The sequence below is a fragment of the Talpa occidentalis genome, unplaced genomic scaffold (assembly GCF_014898055.3).
Source record: "Talpa occidentalis isolate TD23 unplaced genomic scaffold, MPIMG_talOcc4v2.1 talOcc4.6, whole genome shotgun sequence".
Taxonomy (NCBI): Eukaryota; Metazoa; Chordata; class Mammalia; order Eulipotyphla; family Talpidae; genus Talpa; species Talpa occidentalis.
In genome coordinates this window covers 27,944,170-27,965,961 of record NW_023604972.1, presented here as the reverse complement: position 1 = coordinate 27,965,961, position 21,792 = coordinate 27,944,170, and the positions used below count along the sequence as shown (strand labels likewise).

Genomic DNA, 21,792 nt, shown 5'->3' with positions numbered 1-21,792 from the left:
GGGCTCAAGTTTGTGTGTGCGGGAAGTGCATTTGGTTCGAACATGTCAAATCTGAGGCATCTTTTCTAACAGCCAAGGAGAAATGTCAAGTGGGTCTTAGGTGCAAATTCAGGGAGAAGTTAGGTTTATAAAAACTAGTGGTTGAAGAAAAATACCGGATGGTCTCACTCATAGCAGGAATCTAGAAAACTTTAATAAGGGACCAGGAAAATGAATAACTATAAGAATCAAAATCAGGGGCCTCCCTGGTGGCGCAGCGGTTGAGCACTGGGTTGCGAAGCTGCCCGCGGCCTCTGCAGCACCGGTTCGATCCCCAGCTGCTCCCCGGCCACCAGAGGAGGATCCCACATGGCGCGCAGAACCTCTCCTGCCACCTGCTGCTCCCCTCAGCAGTGCACTTTGGTCCTTCTGCCTGCTCTGCTCCCCGCTCTGGTGAATTCTCTCACCCTCCCGCCCTTCTGGCTGTACCCAGTGCTTGTATAAATAAATAAATAAATCTTAAAAAAAAAAATCAACAAAAAACTATGAACCAGAGACACTCTATGGGGCCTGGGGGCGGGGAGGGGGGAGGGATTGGGTCAAAATAAGGGGATTGCAATTGTATGGGGAATATAAAAATAAAATTTATTTAAAAAAAAAAAAACTAGTGGTTGAGCAAGTCTGGGTGGTAATTGAAGCCATATAAACATGGACTTGCTTTGGAGAAAAGAAGAAACCATGAGAAGGCAACCTAGGACCTCATCTTGAAAGAGTCTCTTAATAATTTCATGTGTAGAGAAAGGAGGTTCAACCTGAAATGAGGCCAGAGATGGCACAGCCAGCAATCACACAGCAAGGGAGTGTTTTAGAAAAGAACTACTTGGCAGTGTCCCCTACTGCTGAAAAGTTAAGTAGGATGCAGGAAAAATGCCCACTGTTTTTGAGCAGTATGGACACTGATGAGTGAGTTGCTTCAGGGGTAGTATTTGAGTACAGGTCACAGCATTGGGACTGATACTGTTGAAAGGGAAATGTTGATGCAAGAAAGAAGGCTGGGTAGTGTAGTTTTCCTGAAAATGCATCAACTAATGGGATTCTAATAACAGCACCCCTCAACTGTAATGAGAGCAAAGGATGAAGAGGTACAAATATAACTAAACTGGTGTTTAAGAGACGAAGGGAAGTTGATTCCCTTCTCCACTCCCAGAGAAGCAGGAGACAAATTAACTCCTGAGAGAGGCAAGGGCATGGTAGGAGAGTTGAAGAAGGATGGAAGTGGTTTGAAATGAGCTTATAGAGAATAAGAGAACCAGCTCACCATAGAAGTGAGTGGGAGGGGGTAGCATTTGGAAATTTTTTTTTTAAAGATTTATTTATTTATGCATATAAGAACTGGGGTACAGGCCAGAGATGCAGGGAGTGAGAAGATTCACCAGAGACAGAGCAGGGAGCAGAACAGGCAGATCGACTGAAATACACTGCTGAGGGGAGCAGCAGGCGAGTCAGGAGAGGTCTGCTGTGCCATGTGGGTAGCTCCCTGGCCAGCCGGGGATCAAAATCATGCTGCAAAGGCTGCAGATTGCTTCATAGTGCTGTGCTTAACCCCTTGCGCCACCAGGGAGGCCCCGCATTTGGGAATTTGATCGTACAGCAATCTCCAGTGCCTGGACTGGAGCTTAAAATGTTAAAAATGTTGGACAGAAGAGGTTGATGTCCTTGCTGTGCTCCTTGCCCCACCTGCCGGTGTGATCTGATGAGAAGTTGCTAATGTGAAAGGAAGATCTGTCTGACATCCTGACTTTTTTACTTTGAAACTCTTTTTTTCTGAAGAGAATGAACATAGGCCTCAGAGTCTTCCTCGTAATAGCGGACAGCTTGCAGCAGAAAGATGGGGAGCCACCAATGCCAACAACAGGAGTTATCCTTCCCTCAGGAAACACTCTTCGGGTGAAGAAAACCTTTCTCAGTAAAACCTTGACAGATGAAGAAGCAAAAGTCATAGGTTAGTATCATCTGGAATGAATAAATCACTTTGTGATACAATGTGTTATTCTTCTGGCAAAGCCTATGACCAAACCTGAAAGATATATAATTGCCTATGGTGGCTTATTCCAGTATTCAGAGTAATGAAAAAATGAAAACATTTTCTGAAATATCTGTAAGTCTTCACGGGAAGAGTCTTCTGGCTAAGTCTTTTTCTTATATGATGCTATTCACTATATTTTGTACTTTCTTTAAATTGATTTCAGTTCTATGCATATACTTACAATTTTCCTCCAGTCTGCTGAACTGTCTGGGAAAATTCAAAGTGCAAAAGAAACTCTTTTTGTAATAACAAATAAGTGAATGTTATTTAAAAATTGGCAGGCGTATATTTTTTACAGATGGTAATTGTAATTACCTAACTTCTCACATTTTATAACTGGGAGTTTTTCCCCACCTCTTAGGAATGTCAGTTTACTATCCTCAAGTGAGAAAAGCATTAGATAGCATCCTCAGACATTTGGACAAAGAAGTTGGGAGACCCATGTGTATGACTAGCGTGCAGATGTCTAATAAGGAGCCTGAAGACATGATTACGTACGTAGTAAATTGTCTTTGTTGCTACTTCTGCTTTCATAAACTAGAGATGGTTGATTCCTGCTTACTTGTTTCCTTCGCTGTCTTTTTCTGGATTTCTGCCATGTTGCATTTGTTACAGTTATTAATACAATGATTCCTTCCATGCATTCAGTTTTATTCTTTAAAATGCTGTCAACCTAAAATAGATCCCAAAAGTCATCCTGGAGTTCTATCTACTTTGTGGTCAGTGACAAGGCCCTACATTTACTGTGAGCAATAGATGTGTGCTAGTTAGCCCAGATATGTGTGGACATGATTGGTTTATCAAGTCAAACAAATGCTCATTTCCAGAGACCTGGAAGTAAAAAAGAAAACCTGACAATCTCTTCCAAGGACCCATGTGAATTATGTATGAGTAGTGTTTTCAAAGCAGTAACCCATCCTACCCCATTCCCAGAACATCACTGCACAGAGGATCACATTATCTTTTTTCCTCATTGTTAGGGACTTCCTCCTTCAAGAGGATGTATTTTATGGCAATAACTTCTTTGATTCACTAGGAAGTATCTCTGTATATTTTGTATAAGGAAGGACTTTTTTTATATCTATATCTGCATTATAATCTTAGAATACCAAATTGGGTCTTTGATCTTTCGATACAACTGATGTACAGTTATACACTAGTTTACCCCAATATCTCTTAGCATTTGTCTAATAAGATTTTCCCATCTGTGACTTCCTCTGGAAAGTCTTCATCCTTTTTATTGACAGCCATGTCACTCGCATATGTCAGTGACTGACTGCACATTCCTCTGGCTGCACATGTAGGTTCTCTAGCCATTCCAGGGTCAGCATTCCCATAATGGCTGATTCAAATTTTACGTCAAGGAATATCAATTTTCTTTTCTTTGTTGCCCTTTAATCTTTATTGGCCAATTTTCAGTTTTGTTAAAATGCCACCTGAGTGTTGCGCTGGAGACAAGGAAGCAGTACAACTGCACACCTTGCTGTCCACATGTGAACCAAATAACTAATGAATGGGCAGTGGCCAATCTTGGTAGGCTTTGAAAACCGTGATATGATTAGTCACTGATTGTGATAGTGTCTTACTTACATAGAGATTTGTGGACTGAAAGGGAAACCTGTTGGTGCATTACTTACAGTTAACTGGGGGCAACTGAAAATGGAATCATGCTGTTGGGGACTGGTAAATTAAACAAAGTATGGGAACTCAAACTCACACATATTGAAACCTTGCAAAGAGAAACTATTTAAAGTTTGTAAAAGTAGTTAGCAAGTCCATTGCAGCTGTAATGAATACTGACCCAAAACACTTAAAGCACTGAAATTATTTTCTACATGAAAATTATTAGGCCAAGTAAAGAACATTTTGGTAAAATAAACAGCCTCACCTTGAAATATAGACTTAAATAAAGTCCATCGTAGTAAGAGGTCATATATTTAAAATAAAAATTGAATAGCTAAGAGAAAATATAGTAGAATTGTTATATCAAGCCTATAGAGGAACCAGGATTTTTAAAAAAATTGGCATGTTTTGTAACATAAAAATTTTAAATATGTATATTTGTGTGTGGGGGTAGGGGGGTGGGCTGGGGAATACATAGCCTGAAGTAATATAATAAGAATGACAGCAACAGTGGTGTATGAGAATGTCTGTTTTCCAAGAACCTTGTTAGTATGTGATAGTAAATGAAAAAAAATATTACAGGTCCTCCAAATCAATATTTTGTTATTTAATAATATCAATAATATTTACTATTTTAATTGTTATTAAAGGCTTAATATTTATAAATTATATTTACTTGAATAATTGTAATATAATACTTATTTAAACATAATAGCTATGATTGCTTTCTCATTGCTGAAAGAAAACCTTTGCTCTTTAGCTATATTTTGCTTTTCCTGAATTATCTGTGTAGTCTAATAATGATTAATAATAATTTACTGGATTTGTACTGTTTTATATTAAATGTAAATTAAACTTTCTGGGATGAGTTACTGTTTTCTATAACTGTTTTTACAAGTTTGCATTCATTGTCTAGTATATGGAATATACTTTTTATTAAATCCTGTTATTTATTTCTCAGGGGGGAAAGAAAACCCAAAATTGACTTGTTTAGAACGTGTATTGCTGCTATTCCAAGGTTGATTCCAGATGGTATGAGCAGAACTGACCTCATTGAATTGTTAGCAAGGTCAGTGAGAATTACTGTTTACTGTGGTAATTAAGAAAAAGAGCATTGAAAATCCTTTATTTTTACTTTGTAAACTCCTACTTTGTCTTTTTGTTTTGTGAAACATCTTCCCATTTTTTTATAGGGATGTAATTGACTTGTGGCATGCTATTAGTTTCAGTGTACAACATAATCATGTAATATTGTATATACTGCAAGGTGGTCACCACAATAAGTCTAGTTAACATCCATCACCATATATAGTTATAAAATTTTCTTGTTATGATAACTTTTAAGGTCTACTCTCAGCAACTTTCAAACATGCAATACAGTATTAATTGAAGTCACCTTACTATGCTTTGCATCACCATGATTTACTCATTTTATGTAACTGGAAATTTGTACTTTTTGATCCCCTTCACCCATTTACCCACCTGCCACCTCCACCCACCCCTCCCCACCCCAGCCTCTGGAACCAGTGCTGTGCTCTCTGTATCTATGAGCTCAGGTTCTTTTTGGCTGCTAGGTTTTGTTTTTTGTTTTTTTTTTTAGAGTCTACATGTAGGTAAGAGTATTTGGTATTTGTCTTTCTCTGTCTTACTTAGTTCACTTAATATAAAGCTTTCAAGGTTGAATTGCATTGTCACAAATGGCAAGATTTCATTTTTTGTTTGACTGAAGAATATTCCATGAGACACACACACACATATTTTGTTATCCATTCAGCTATCAGTGGACACCTAAGTTTTTTTCTATGCCTTGGCTGTAGTAAATATTGCTGCAATGAACATATATCTTTCCTAGTTAGTGTTTTCTTCAGATAAATACCCAGAAATGTTATTGCTTAATTTTTTCCAAAACCTACATGCTGTTTTCCACAGCGGCAACACCAATTTATATTCCTACCAGTAGTCTATAGGGTCTTTTTTCTCCATAACCTCAACAACACTCATTGTTCCCTGTCTTTTTATTGACAGCCATTCTCTACCAGGTATGGGGTGGTATTTCACTGTGGTTTTGATTTGCATTTCCCTGATGATTAGTGACATGAGGCATCTTTTCATGTATCAATTGGCTCCCTGCTCTATTTTTAACTTTCAGTTTCTTTTGGATTCCCCTACAAATCCTGCTTTTCAACTTGCTACCTTTCCATCTACTAAAATGTCTTGAAATTTTTTAGCACATCATCCCTTAACATTTGGGTGTTATCAGTGTGTGATGACACCCATTAATTAGATTTTAATTATTATGTTAACTCTTCCTGTAGTCATTACTTTAGCAACTAGAGTGCTGGCTAGGTCTCCTCTTTACTTTTTCTTTCACTGCAGACCCCTCAGGGTTGAAAATTTTCCTCCATTAGGCTTTATAAAATGAATAAATAATATGACAGCCAAACTGAAATATTAGCTCCCAAAATGATTTCTGAGCTGAGGTGATAGCCTATTGAAACACTGCTTTGTTGAGATCATTGGGGATTCTCTTCAGGTTAGGGGTCAGAAAACTTTTTTCTAGAAAGAACCTGTCATAAATATTTTAAGATTTGCAGATTACTGTCACAACTACTCCTGTCCATCACGGGGGTGCAAAAGCAGCCATTGTCAGCGTGTGAAAGAGTGGGCACAACGATATTCCAGGTGGTACCTGGCACTACTTGCTCCTTGAGCCATTGTTGGCCAGCCTGTGCCCAAATGAGAAACCAAGTACGGTGATTTTCATAGAGCAGGGATACTTGACTATATTGAAAGGTGTTTTGCTGGTTGCTGGGCACTTATCAGTAAGTCTTGAGTTAAATTCACATTGAGTAAAGTTAATGGACTGCTCTGGCTAGCCTTTGCACATCCTCCTTCCAGACACCTTACTTTACACCCTTGACCCTCAACTGTTAGAGGTTGCCATCAGACATTAACAGTAGCTGTCTCTTTTTAGGATTATGAGGAGAGAGAGTGAGGGAAAGTTTGCACCATGAGATAAATGCATCTCTCCCCATTCTAATTGTTGCTGTGAAGTAGATTGCACAGTTACAAAGTTCATGTTAACATTAGGGAAGATAAATTCATCTCTCCCCATTCTAATTGTTGCTGGTGAAAGACTATTTACTTTGCTTCTTTTCCCTGTGATATGCATTTACTGATTTACTTTACCCCCAAAATAAAATGTTCTGGAGTCTGTTCTCTCTTGTCCCCTATTTCTGTCATTTGGATTTGTGAAGTTTAAATCTTGTTGACTTGAAAATAAAACAAGCAAAACAAAGGCACATTGTAAATTTATAGCCCTGGCTGCTCTCTGAGGGAAGTTCATTAATTTTCTCCTGCCTTAAGTTCACCAAGTTACATGTTGTTTTCTACATAATGAGCAGATAATATGCATTTATACCTTTAGTGTAGCACATACAGGCATAAGATTCTGGATTTAGCAGATCTTGAGATAAGCTTTGTAGTCAGCATAATGGAGGTTGACACTCTCCTCTCCCAAGGTATCTCCTTTGGTACCACCCGCAGGGACAGAACACTGGTTGGAGAGCCTTAATCTCACCCTGTGTGGTCTTTCTGAGTGCTGCTCTAACTGCTCTGCTTCGTGCCTTATTCCTCCTGAGATTCTAGCTGTGGCAAATGTGCTCTTCACCCATTGCCAGTGAAGGTTGTCTGTAGTGAACACTGAAGTGAGTTCAGCAGGGTGAAAGCTCATAGCTCTTTTCTCCTAAACCAGGCAGCTTTGCTCCTCTGTCACTGAGGATAACTCCCAGCTTCCTAAGTGTGTAACTTTGGCATATCGTTTAAATTACCTATTTATTCATGCAAGCTGTTTCTAACTGTGATGCATCTTCTTGATAATGTCAGTAAACTAATACTCTTTAGTGGCAAATCAGAAATTCTTAGTCATACAGCATTTTATATATATATATATATATATATAGAGAGAGAGAGAGAGAGAGAGAGAGACAAAGAGACCTCATATTGTAAAGTTTTGATGACTTAAAAAATAATTTTATATAGCCTCTCCACTATTAGACTTAGCTCTCATCTGGGCCTTACATGTTAGTGGGACATGTCTTTTTCATTTTTATTCTGGGCACACCCATAAATGTTACTTCTGAATTTACTCTTATACTTTCAAGAATTATTTCTATTACATTGACTCCATGTTGATTTGTCAGATTTCCTTTTTACAATCAATTATCTGTCTCTTATATAACTGTCACCTCAGTAGCATGAAAGGAATGATAGCAATAAATCACGCCCTTTCCAGTGCTAGTAAAGAACTAAAGAAATGTGAGCTTAGGCTAAGATGATACATGATTGGACATCATTTTGTATTGATTATAGGATAACAACCTCGGGCATTTTAAGGATTAAAGAATTTTTACAATGCAATTCTGATATGTCAATAGAGTACAGCATTTGAGTTATAATTGAATTGTTATCCTGGATGATAGTAAAAATATACACCAATACTAACAGACTCGTGTGAATAAACAAATAGGCTAGCATAAAGATTGCTATAACACACAAAAGGAACAATACTCTCCATCTTCATACTTCTTGCACACCAATGAAGACATTTTTTAAGTTCTTCATTTTATGGTGTAGATGGTAAAACGATGTGGAAGGTTTGGGAGTTTGCTCATGTTGTTTTATTCTTGCTAGGCTCACAATTCATATGGATGAAGAACTGCGTGCCCTGGCTTTCAATACTCTGCAGACACTGATGCTGGATTTTCCAGATTGGCGGGAAGATGTTCTTTCAGGATTTGTTTATTTTATTGTTCGTGAAGTGACCGATATCCATCCCACACTTCTTGATAATGCTGTAAAGATGTTGGTACAGTTAATCATTCAGTGGAAACAAGCAACCCAGATGCATAACAAAAACCAGGAATCACAGGTACCAAATTCTTTTCTACTTCTACCTTTGTATATAGTCATTGGTAAATGATATTAATATATATTGACTTTCGGAATCTAGAAAACTTAAATAAGGGACCAGGGAGAAGAATAACTATAAGAAAGTGAAAATCAAAATCAACAAACAACTATGAACCAGAGACACTGTATGGGGGCTAGGGGGCGGGGAGGGGAGGGATTGGTGTCAAAATAAGGGGGTTGTGATTGTATAGGGAATGTAAAAATAAAATTTCTAATAAAAATAAATAAATAAATAAAACATATATTGACTTTCTCACAAGTTAAAATTTTTAATTCATAATCCCTTAGACTGAGCTTTCCTATTGCTCCTATGTTAAATATATAGTGCTTGTGTGTCTGATCTTGCCATCCTTCTTCCTTTTGTTTTGAATGAACATAGAAAGCAGAGGCAATTCTAGATCACATTTAGGTCAATACTAATGTATTGAAAGCTGATGTACTAAAAATGATTGGTAGTCTTCCGTTTGAATGATTGTTTATCCATGGTAACAGTCTTGTTTGATACAGACAGTCTGGTTCTTCATCCTTCTAAATCCTAGCAGCTGCAAATTATTGATTTACAATTGTGTATAAGTCATAGGACCTTGGAATTTTAGAGCTGAATCATCTAAAGCAACTTAATGAATGTTGAAATCACTAGAGGCCCAAGACACTCTCTCACAAGCTCCTCTTTGATGCTGGTCCAAAGGATTAGGCTCCAATTCCCTCATTTTCCACATAGACTTATTACACCAAGAGTGATTAATACTGTCAGCTGTAAGTTACAAAAGAACAAAGAATGCATGATAGAAGTTAGATACAGAATTCATATTTAGATTGCCAGTTAAAAGTTTCACCTCCACTGTTTACACACTGCATCTTTATGAATTAAATATTTAAGTTGCTTAAGCTGAGGCAGTCACCATAATCTCATGATTCATTTGACTCTTAATTGTTCTACTAGAATGTCTGTACATACATATTTTATTTTTAACTTGTTTTTATTTTTCAAGCATGGTGTAGGTAATGGAGCTTCTCACCCACCTCCTCTGGAAAGGAGCCCATATTCCAGTGTGTTCCACGTGGTCGAAGGGTTTGCACTTGTCATTCTCTGTAGCAGTCGGCCAGCCACTAGGAGATTAGCCGTCAGTGTCCTTAGAGAAATACGGGCTTTATTTGCACTTTTGGAAATGCCTAAGGTAAGATTGAGTATTTCATTTAGTTCTATGAAAGCACTTCACACACTGTCCCCTGGACCATCCTTGTTCTATTACTGTTACTGTCATTCAGGTATACCTTACTTTGTGACAAACTCTTTTTGACAGGGACTGACTTCCATTTATAACAAGTAAATCTATAGTGAATGCTTAATGTTTGGCTGTTTGAACATTCCTAAATTGTTTAGACATGTGATATCTTTTCTATAGGGTGATGATGAATTAGCCATAGATGTGATGGACAGACTGAGCCCATCCATTCTGGAGAGCTTCATACATCTCACTGGGGCTGATCAGGTAACTGGAATGATTTCATGTTGTCCAGTCTTGTTTTGGAACTTAAGACATGCATAGCTACATGAGAACTACAAGTGCATTTAAAAAAAAAAAAAGTGGCTCACTCACACAGTGGCCCTAGTTATGCTATGGTTGGTACTCCACAGAGATGAAAGTATTTTATCTTTGTAAAATTCCAATCTTTCCAATTTAAGTAGTGTCTCTCAAATATAATGTTACTATTGACTAGTATTGACTATTTATTATGGCAAATAATGTTCTTCACATATACATGCTGGTAAAATGCTGGAGAAATTTTTGTTGAAATTGAAAATGAATTGTACCCTTTGCCTTAAATAAATACTTTTGTTTGCTTTGCCGTGTAAGCTTAAGTGCAGTGGAGCAAATTATGTGATCTTTTATGCCAATTTTATGAAATTTGACTCATTAAAATGAAGAAAAACACTTGGTCAGCACACATTACTAAGTAAATTTATGCAAACTTACTTGAGTTTTTAAAAAGGCTCATTTCAATATTTCAAGATTGATGTAAGAATAACTGTCAAACTATAATACATGAAATTTTTCTGTTTTGTAATATATGGTCAAAAGATTTATGTGCCTTTTATATACACTTGACTATAAGTCACAAATTACCGATAGATAATAAAGGGAGATAATAAAATTTTATAAAACTGAATTGACTATAATACTATAGAATTTAAAGAATCCTGTTGTAGATTATTTTTTTTTTAAATTTTTTTTTTTTTTATAGAGGCATGTTTTATTTATTTATTTGTTTGTTTGTTTTGTTTATACATGCACTGGGTACAGTCAGAAGCGCGGGAGGGTGAGAGAATTCACCAGAGCCAGAGCGGGGAGCAGAGCAGGCAGAAGGACTGAAGTACACTGCTGAGGGGAGCAGCGGGCGGCAGGAGAGGTCTGCGCGCCATGTGGGACCCTCCTCCGGTGGCCAGGGAGCAGCCGGGGATCGAACCGGCGCTGCAGAGGCCGCGGGCAGCTTCGCAACCCAGCGCTCAACCACTGCGCCACCGGAGAGGCCCCTCCTGTTGTAGATTATTAACCATAAATTACACCAACAAAAAGAGTATTGGATGATTCTCTTTTAGTGCCTAAAGCAGTGCCTGGCTCACACAAGTCTTTATAAGTATCTATTGAACGATCAAGTGGATTGAGCCTATTTGGCTTGTCTCCATTTGTGTTGTTTGAATGATATATAATTTGCTGTAAATGTAAACCTTTATCTCTTCAGTATAAAACCCCAGAATATCATTAAGCAAATATCTAAGAATGTGGCCCTTTGGAAAGGAGTTCCTCTCCAGTAACTGTTAACTTAAGCATTGTGGGGCACATCCTCATGGAAGTAAAGGTGTCATTTTTGAGTTCGCTCATAGTTTTAAGTCTCATATATGTATATGAATTTGAGGTTCTTAACTTTTTTTGGTTTATAGCTCCATTTGAGAATAATGAAAGCCTTGATAGCTGTCTTTAAAAAAATGCGGGTATGTACATACACAAAATGCCCTCATGTGCAATTTCAGGAATTTACTACTCCCTTAAACCTACCTGGGACCTCATACTATCTCTGTTCTAGAAACTACCCTTAGTCCACTTACAGTTTAAATAACACACATGCAAAACTTTGAAAGATACTGAAATGTGCAATCAATCACCTATTTTTTTTCTCTACATAGACTACTTTGCTGTATTGCCCAAGCTCAATAGATTTACAAACATTAGCAGAGTGGAACTCATCTCCTATTAGCCACCAGTTTGATGTGATTAGTCCGTCGCACATATGGATATTTGCACATGTGACCCAAGGCCAAGATCCATGGATTATAAGTCTCTCCAGTTTTTTAAAGCAAGAAAACCTTCCAAAACACTGCTCTACAGCTGTGAGCTATGCTTGGATGTTTGCATACACAAGACTTCAGTTGTTATCCCCACAAGTTGATATAAAGTAAGTTATTGCTCAGGTGTAATTTTGTTATTTGGAAAAATTTGTGGAATTCTTCTAAAATATTTATTTTAGTAGTCTATAATCTTTGAAGACAGAAATTTGACAGAAGCCTTAAAAATGCAAATATTCTTTTTGACACTGCATTTCCATTTCCAGGAACCTATTTAAGAAAACAGATAAACTTTTATTCTAATTAAGCATTTATTTAAATGTATAATGTATATAGTAGGGAAAATACTATCAGCTAAAGATGTCAACAATGAAGTTTGGCTGATAAAAACATAATCTCTGTGATACTGTTGCAGAAAGTCATCAAAAATGATGCTATGAACTATAAATCAGACATTCTGCAAGGGAGGAGGAGGAAAGTGATCCAAATAGGGGAGAGAAGAGTACAAGGGACAATGGTGATGGTTCACGAGTGAAGTGGTGATGGGAATTTTACAGGGAATACACAATGGTGTTAAAGTTATAAATAAAAAAAAATAAAAATGATGCCATGGAAGTATTTTAATTCACATCTTTAATTTAAAGATGTATGTTAAATATGAGAAGTTTGTCAGAACAAAAGAAACAATATTATTCAATTTATATAAGTTAATAGACAACTCATGCATTGATATGTAAAGGAATTTAAGATGTGTAGAAGAATATGCAGTGTTCATTCTGGTGTGAAAGTAAAGGTAATTTATATTTTGTTTTTACCTTTTCTACATCATGTATAATAAGTTATAAAATGTGGCCTGATAAAATATTAATTTTGTTCATAGGGATGAATAATAGATTGTTAAAATGATCCTGCATTGTTTCAATTTTCAGCCTAATATTTTATTCATTTACACTTTCTATCACTCCACAGAGATGTCATATTAATAATAAAAACTTTATGCTAACCCTCTCCCCTAAATTGATAGAAGTTTACCATCAGTTAAAAGAAGTCTGAAAAAATTATGTTACAGTATTTATATCACTTGTTTTTTTCTTTTCTTTTTTTTTCCTCAGTAGCCCTATCAATGCTAAGAAAGTAAATACGACCACAAGCAATGACTCGTACATTGGCCTGTGGAGAAACTATCTGCTTCTTTGCTGCAGTGCAGCGACATCCACATTGTCTTCACCATCCACAGGTTCTGTGAGATGTTCTCCTCCTGAGACGCTGGCGTCTACCCCTGATAGTGGCTACAGCATTGATTCTAAAGTAAGTTCTCCACATCCGCCATTGAGTCTGAGGGGCATTATAGAAGCAATGTTGGATTTTTAGCAATAAAATCAATGCAGTAAATATACAGGTGCTGATTTTTAGCAGTGAAAATCTGAAACTTAGGTAATGTTAGAATGTAATGTGGCTTCAATTTTAAGTTTTTCTCTTCCAGGAAAACAAAGTAACTTGGTTATTAAATAATGTATTTCTGGCACTAACTCTGAAAATAGTTCAAGAAATCCCATTACCAGTTTTATGGATTCCGCGTTATAATCAATAATATATGTAACTTTTCTTTCAGCGGAAGAAGGGTTGCGTTTTTTAAATTCACCATCATGAATATATATATATTTTTTTTTTATACAAGAGCTGGGGTACAGTCCAGAGGTACGGGAGGGTAAGAGAATTCACCAGAGACAGAGTGGGGAGCAGAACGGGCAGAATGACTGAAATAAACTGCTGAGGGGAGCAGCGGGTGAGACAGGAAAGGTCTGCCACGCCATGTGGGTTTCTCCCTGGCTGGCCGGGAATTGAACCTCACCGCAGAGGCTGCACACAGCTTCACAGCGCTGCGCTCAAGCCGCTGTGCCACCAGAGAGGCCCCAGATCATGAATATTTTTAAAGCAATTTTATTCCTTTCCCCCATTTTATTTCCTATTTTAGAATAATTTTATTCTATTATAGTTCTCATACTTCTCAGTATGGAAAAGAGATCAATTAAATATTTAAATACCTTTTTGGAACTGCCGAGTTACGCAGTGATAGAAAATGATCCTTGATAAGAACATTTAGATAGCTTTCATGGTGTGACACGAAATATTAAGAGCTGGTGGAAGGAAATTGCAAAAGCCCAAGACTTGAGTGTCCAAGTGTAACACTGATAACTCTTTTAGAAGTAATTTTGTTCTACTCACTGTGCACTCAAAGGGCACAGATTATTGGATAGAGGGAGTCAACCTGGTATTTTTAAGAAGTCAAAAGACCCTCCAAACCAGTTTCATTAATGAACTGGCAGTGAGCCATTAGAAGAATCATTTAACCTTTATATATGATGTACACCCTAAGTGTATTTTTAAGCATTATGCATACTAAAATTTGATCTGTTGTCGTTGTCCAGATATTGTTGAAATGTGAAATTGTTTAGTTGGGTGTGCTGTCATTAGTGAGACTGCTATAAATATATATTTTTCCCCCACAGATTATTGGCATCCCATCCCCTTCATCCTTGTTTAAGCACATAGTTCCAATGATGCGCTCTGAGAGCATGGAAATCACAGAATCCCTTGTTCTAGGTCTTGGCAGGACCAACCCAGGAGCTTTTAGGTAATTATCTTCCTCGGTTTTCTCTATGCGCTAAAATAGCAAATACTTGGAGAGAAGCTGTGATAGAGTATTTGTTATCAAGATAGTTGCATATCAGGACTGAATTTTACCAGTTAACTTGTGATGGAACATTTAACAAGTCATTTCACTTATTTGAGCCTTTACTCATTTTGACTGAGCAGATACAAGCGACCCTGTTTCTGTCAAATTATGAAAATCAAATAATACTATGTTTAATTATGTTCTAAAATGATAAAATGTTAATCTTTAATATTTTACTACCCAATTTATTTAAACAGTGATTTTCTTAATTTATAATTTTAACCTGTTGGTTAAAACAATAATTTTTTTCCCTTTTTGTTGAGACAATTAGGCTATTTTTAAAGGAAATAGTTATGAACATAATTTATAGCATTGTTGATGTTTTTATATTAATGAAGTAAATCCTTCATTTTTGTTTTGTTCTTGCTTTCTGGGCCCTGAATTTATTCTTCTGAGATTGTCTATTGGTATGAGATAGTATTTGATGTTTTGTCTCCAAGATAACAAGTACAATAGCACATAGTTAATATAAATTATAATATACCTATAGACATAGGATAGCACTCACTATAAGGAAAGATTTATTTTTGGAAGATTATTCTTGACAATTCAATACACTATTGTTGTAATAGAAAAAGCTGGGATACAAAAACAATCTCAGCTTCCTAAAGAACAATCAAATTCCCATGAATAGAAACAATTCTGAGGCAAATACTTTGAGTGCCTACAGTAGTTTTCCATAAATGCTGAAAATTGTGGACGGATTGTTTTTTCTCATGCTTTTTGTGTTTTCTAAATCTTCTACCGTGAACACAATTTTCACTTGAAGTAAGAAGATAAAATTATCACTTTTATGACATTCATACCCTCATTTCACTCATTTCATTTCTAAGAATTAATCATAATGATATAATCAGAAATGAAGACAAAGATTAAGATACACAGATGTTTAGCAAGACAATATTTATAGTAACAAAAGTTAGATAAATTTCACAAGTCAGTAGTAAATGAAAATCGTTAGGAAAACTGTGGCAGCCCACCCTATCATAGACTACTGAATTAATAATGGCATGTGAAAGTGATTAAGCTAATGTTAAGAGTAAAGAAGTATACACCATTTTACATATGATTAGGATCTTGACTATGTAAAATGTGGGCTGCAAAATGGTTGAACAAAATTCTTGATAGTGTTTCCATCTACATATTAGAATGAATGGCTCTATAATTTTTTTTGGTTTGTTTTCCAGATATTCTACAGTGTGGGAGTATTGTTTTACAACCATAACAAAACATAAAATTGTCTTAAAAGTGTAGTAGGGTTAGTGTAGTAGGGTTAATATTTATGTTTACATCATTATGTTAATATTTATATAAGCACATATGTCAGATTGTATCTGCTTAAACTATCAATGAAAAGGACGTATATAATTTTCTTCTAGGGAACTAATAGAGGAATTGCATCCCATAATTAAAGAAGCACTTGAAAGAAGGCCAGAGGTAAGTTATGTCATTTTTCAGTCATTAAATATTTATTTGGCAAACACCTGTATTCTGCACATATACCCAAAGGTTGTAATTCAGAAGTCAGAAGTTCAATGATAGTCTAAGGCACTTTTCAACCTTCTTTCAAATATGCAAGCCTCTTTCCCCTCAACCCCCCAGGGGTCTTATGCAAAAAGCCATTTTGTAAGACATGTTAAGTTGCTCTAGCTGAAGTGAGGACAGGAATACTCCGTCTAGATTAGGGTTGGTAGATTTTTCCTGCAAAGGGCCAGATGGTAGATATTTTCAATTTTGCAGTCCATGTTGTTCCTGTTGCAGCAACTCAGTTTTGCCTCCTGGACTACTAAACCAGTGGGTGCAGCTGTCTTCCTGTAAGGAATTATTTACAGCAACCAGCAGCAGCAGGCCAGATTCAGCCTGTGGACCCCGTTTTACCAGGTCTAGCTTCCCATATCTACAGTTGGCATCAGGTTTTGAGAAACTTTTAGAAACCGCAGGTAACAGGTCTAGAGGGATAGGTGGATCCATATACCTTAATATAAAATGTATTATGACTGTGAATAAAGTTCCAAATGTAAGAGAATTCATGGTCAATGAGGTAATCATTTGAGGTGAACTTTGTAAGATGTTTTCCATGGACAAGCAAGGGAAAGATACTCTGTGCAGAGAAAAACAGCATTTATATGCTATATAAAATAATTTGGACTTTACAAATTTTCTGTGATCATATTATGGGGAAAGAGATTGGTTAGTCAGGAAAGCAAGGTGAGAACTATCTCATGAAAGACTACTAGCTTAAGCTTTACTAGTCTGCCATTGGTCCCATATGCCTGTAGCATCAAAGAATGACCCAGAGAGCTTACAGTCAAAATTTCAATTTCTGGGCCTGCTGAAAGAAATCCCTTCAGTGGAGCCCAGAAATAATTTTTTCTAAGCCCCTGAGATGAAACTGCTGTGTCAAATATTATTTGAGATCACTGTAATTAAGGTTGGATGTCCACTGGGGAGTATAAGCAGGAGAGGGGGAAGTGGTGACAACTGCTTCTCTTTTAGAAACTTTAATACCTCTTAGATAATTCTCTCCCTTTTTCTCATTCAGTCCTATAGAGTAGTGATAGTAATGATAATTTCAGCGATAGTGCAGGATGATTTCTTACAGGGAAATAGGATTGGAAACAGAATTAAGTGCCAATATTATATTTCCGAGTCACAGGAAACAAAATCATCATAGCAGGTCATTACATATAACAGTAATGTACCTTGAACATGAGGTGAGCTTGAGATCTTTAGAGTCAGTCTTTTTATTGAAGATTAAACAAAAACAGGTAATAAAACTACGGAAATCCTCAGACTGTTATGAAATCATCCCATTCAATATGAATTGCTCTAAACTTTATAAAGAGCTAAGAGAACCTATAACTTTAATAAATTAATATCAACAAATTGGCTTGTATATGGCAGGCAGAATACTGGATCATTTCCATGAAATAAAAAGACTAATAAATACAGTTTTGTTTGGTCTGTATTAGGAAATTTACATCAGAAATGAAATAATTACGGAAGAAAGGCATCATGGAAGAAAGTGATCCAGGAGATATGTATGCTATAGTGTGAGTTATTCTTAGAAGCAGAATCAAGTCAAGACATTACAGCTCTCATTCTTGGCATTCATTCATTGACCCTAGTAAGATAAACTTAATTATTCATGCCATAACACTCAAAGACTTTTTTTGGTTTTTCCAAAATTAATTGGAAAACTGTGGCATGGGCAAAACCTTGTGGGGTTTCTTCATTCCCCTTTCTGATATTTTCATACTTGGGGAGAGCAACTTAGGGATTCTTTACCATTCAGTTTACTAATCACTGCACTTCTCCTAAAGTTATCTGATTAGCAAGTCACCTGAAATTAACTGTAAGGTAACTGTAGAATTTCATGTCCCACACAAAAGGCATCACCATGTAAAATGTTACTTGCTTTTATTTGGCTTATTATTTCCCAGCTACCTTATGCACCTCTTTGATTCAAAGCAGGCAGACCCCCAGAGTGCTCACCATCAGCATAGCCCAAGCAAAATAGTTTGATGAGCCCAGAAACTAAGATGGTCGCCTTATACTGACCAAGTTGCACCAGCAAGTTTTCTGTCAACTTCCTGGATGATTTGTAATTAATATCTTTGTATCTTTGAAATAGAATATGAAGCGGCGCAGGCGTCGAGATATTTTACGAGTACAACTGGTACGAATATTTGAACTGCTGGCAGATGCTGGTGTCATTAGTCACAGGTCGGTGTTGGAGTTTGTTTTTTAAAACTTTGGAATGATTAGGGAACATAATATTTTTTTTCTGGCATGAAATATAGCAATATAAAAACAGAAAAGCATCTTTGAAAAATGAAAACATTTCTGCTTCACTGTAAATATACTCAGAGATGGAAAAGCCAGTGTCTAAAAGGTGTGTTGAAGAATCTAGTAATAGATTGTTTCAGGCAAAAAATGGGTATAGGGTTCCTATGATTTAATATTTGTGGAATCTAGTGATTTGGGCAATAATTTACCTCACTTTATTAAGCTTTATTTCTCCAGAACTTAAAATATATTTAAAGGCTAAATATTATAGCTTCCACCACTATCCAAAAGTAGAACATCCCTATTCTGTACAATTTGGTGGATTAGCTTTTGATTAGATTATTTTTGGTTAGGTTAGTTTTGGTAACATTACCTAATTATTATAATTTTTTATGAATTTTAATTTTATGACTAATTTATATGGAAATATTTATATTTAATTTTATTATTAGAATTTACATGGAAAATTTTTTGACCTGGGGAAGCCTGTATAAGGTTGCAGTCTTATCCCAACCAATTGTTAGTCTAGGAAAAAATACGAAATCCATAAGCATACTTTGTAACTGTTTCCTTCCTTCACAAATAAGACATAAAACCTGGGGTGATTGTTATAGTAAAGCATCTTGACCTCAGGACCAGACCCTTGAGAAAATAACTATTTCCTTGAGAGGGCAACAGTATTACCTCACCATTGGCAGAGAATCAAAACTTGATCTGACCATTTCCAAAAAAAAGTAATTGTAAAGAAATCCTGAAAAAAAGGTGCTAATAATGAAACAGGTATAGGATTGTTAGTTTAGCCTTTGTCCTGATTGCTTCTCAATGTGCCTAACACCTTTCATCATATGCTTTCAGCAAGTGCTTTCAATACATAGCTCTAATCAGAATTTAAACCATTGATATACTTTTTTTTATAGCAAATGAAAAGCAAGAAAAAAAGAAATATTCTCTTTTCCGTCCTCCACAAAAATAAAACCATGAAAGTTAGCAAAAGTAAATTTGAAACTTGCTGAACTTGGTGTAAAAAATCAACAACCTAATACATGTGAATTTGTGTGTGTGTGTTTGGTTGCTTTAAATGTAGTATTAGTGAATGAAGAATCTTTGAATGGTGCTATTTGGGGGAACTGCAACATGTTATATTTAAAATTTATAAAAGCTGTATACAGGGATGAGCAGTGGTGGTTTTAAACACAGTTACGTCTTCTGTTTTTTGGTTTGTGGGAGAAATAACTACCAGACTATCACTCTTGCAGACTTTTCTTGTTCCTTCATTTGAAAAAAAGAGATGGTTCCTCCCTGGTGGTGCAAGGGGTTAAGCACCACACTATGAAGCAATCCACAGCCTCTGCAGCATGAGTTCGATCCCCGGCCAGCCAGGAAGCTACCCACATAGTGCAGCAGACCTCTCTTGTCTCGCCCGCTGCTCCCCTCAGCAGTGTACTTCAGTCAATCTGCCTGTTCTTTTCTCCACTCTGTTTCTGGTGAATCCTCTCACCTCCCACACCTCTGGCCTGTTCCCCAGCTCTTGTATGCATAAATTAATAAATCTTAAAAAAAAAGATGAATTCTGAAGTGCAAGAAGGCAGAGGGCCATATTTTGTTCACCCACTTGCTCTTATGTGAATGATGCATTTTAAATATTCAAAATTTATTAAGTGGTGACCTGTTCTGACCCAGGTTATCTTAAGAAAACTACTGTATAGGTTTCCCATGTACTGAGCAGTCATAACTTAGTACTCAAAAACACTCATTTAAGAAATACTGGGAAAAACTGTCATGAATTCATCCAACTTATTTTCATTGTTGTAGGCTTATCTTTTAATATGCTGTAGTACCATTTTGACTTCTTAGATGATTATAAGAAGCAATTTGCAACTAGACAAATTACTCTTACTTTTAAAATCATGCATTTTAGACATGCTTTTCAACTATAACAAGGAAAAGCTACCCAAAATAAATGTAAATGAGATAATCAATCATTTATATGGTCCTTATAGCAGGCCTTGTACTTTCTAGGCCTTTCATATACAGTCCCTCATTGTTACACTTTCTGCAATGCTCTGAAGTACACACTGACCGCCTGTGTGGGAACTGGTAGGATAGGACACAAACTCAAAGCTTTTGACTTAAACCAAATGAGCCCCTTCCAGTCAAGGCTCTCCGAGTTATAGTAGATTTTTGAGATAACTCTGTAGGTCTATACAAAATATTTGAAAACCAGCATTCTTGCTTGAATTATCCTTAAGTTTTATAGCCCCTAATACCTATCCCAGAATCCTGCCGAGAGTAAGTACCCAATGGCCTTTGGATGGAGTATGCTAAAGGCATAACATAAATATGTGCAGCACCTTCTAGAATGTATAGAACTAGCCTATTTTCTTTCTACTTTTCCCTATCCTGTATGTCTCCTTATTTCCTGATTTTAAAAGCCATATATTTGGGCAGAGAGGAATTAACATCCAGCACTCAGAATAACTGATTGAAGTTAGCTATAGAATTGAGTGTATTGGGGCGGCCTCCCTGGTGGCTCAGGGGCTTAAAGTCTTAGCACTATCAAGCTTAGGCACCACTGTGGCATGAGTTCAATCATGAGTTCAATGCCCAGTCAGTGAGCTGACCCACATGGTGCAGCAAATCTCTCCTGTCTCTCCCGCTGCTCCCCTCAGCAGTGTATTTCAGTAGATCTGCCTTTTCTGCTCCCCACTCTGGTGAATCCTCTCACCCCTTGCACCTCTGGCCTACACCCCAGTTCTTGTATGCATAAATAAGTAAATCTTTTTTAAAAAATTGAATAGATTGTAGTAGCACTTCCTTGATTAAGAAACACTATCTATTTCTGTATTTTCAGCAAGCCCAAATCATATTCATTTCATTTTTGTAATTGGATTGCATACTGCAGCACAAAGTTTAATATAGATTTGTTGTTATTGGGTTTTTTTGGGCAATATTTGATAACTAGGAATTTATTTTGGTTTAAATTGTAATTTAAAATCACATTTTCTTTGTGTTCCTCAATATTTTCAGTGCAAGTGGTGGCCTTGATAATGAAACACATTTCCTCAACAACACTTTACTGGAGTATGTAGATTTAACTAGACAACTCCTGGAAGCAGAAAATGAAAAGGACTCTGACACACTGAAGGATATACGATGCCATTTTAGTGCCTTAGTGGCGAATATCATTCAGAATGTTCCAGGTACTATCTTCAGCCATTGTTGAATATTATGGGACGTTTAGATTTTTTTCCTTCCCCTGAG

At 36.5% G+C, this 21,792-nt stretch overlaps 1 protein-coding gene across 12 annotated transcripts in view; it reads left to right on the top strand.

Annotated features, from left to right (window-relative positions):
* The window catches only part of FRYL (FRY like transcription coactivator), a 222,153-nt gene that overhangs the window by 137,314 nt on the left and 63,047 nt on the right, over positions 1 to 21,792 (top strand). For all 12 annotated transcript variants that reach the window (XM_054688115.1, XM_054688121.1, XM_037529430.1 and 9 more), the window contains 12 exons: positions 1,810 to 1,981; positions 2,427 to 2,559; positions 4,650 to 4,757; positions 8,381 to 8,618; positions 9,652 to 9,837; positions 10,066 to 10,152; positions 11,847 to 12,115; positions 13,118 to 13,313; positions 14,516 to 14,640; positions 16,122 to 16,179; positions 18,377 to 18,468; positions 21,559 to 21,731. In XM_054688115.1, coding sequence (XP_054544090.1) covers positions 1,810 to 1,981; positions 2,427 to 2,559; positions 4,650 to 4,757; positions 8,381 to 8,618; positions 9,652 to 9,837; positions 10,066 to 10,152; positions 11,847 to 12,115; positions 13,118 to 13,313; positions 14,516 to 14,640; positions 16,122 to 16,179; positions 18,377 to 18,468; positions 21,559 to 21,731 — 1,837 coding nt within the window. The remainder of the gene's footprint in view (positions 1 to 1,809; positions 1,982 to 2,426; positions 2,560 to 4,649; positions 4,758 to 8,380; positions 8,619 to 9,651; positions 9,838 to 10,065; positions 10,153 to 11,846; positions 12,116 to 13,117; positions 13,314 to 14,515; positions 14,641 to 16,121; positions 16,180 to 18,376; positions 18,469 to 21,558; positions 21,732 to 21,792) is intronic.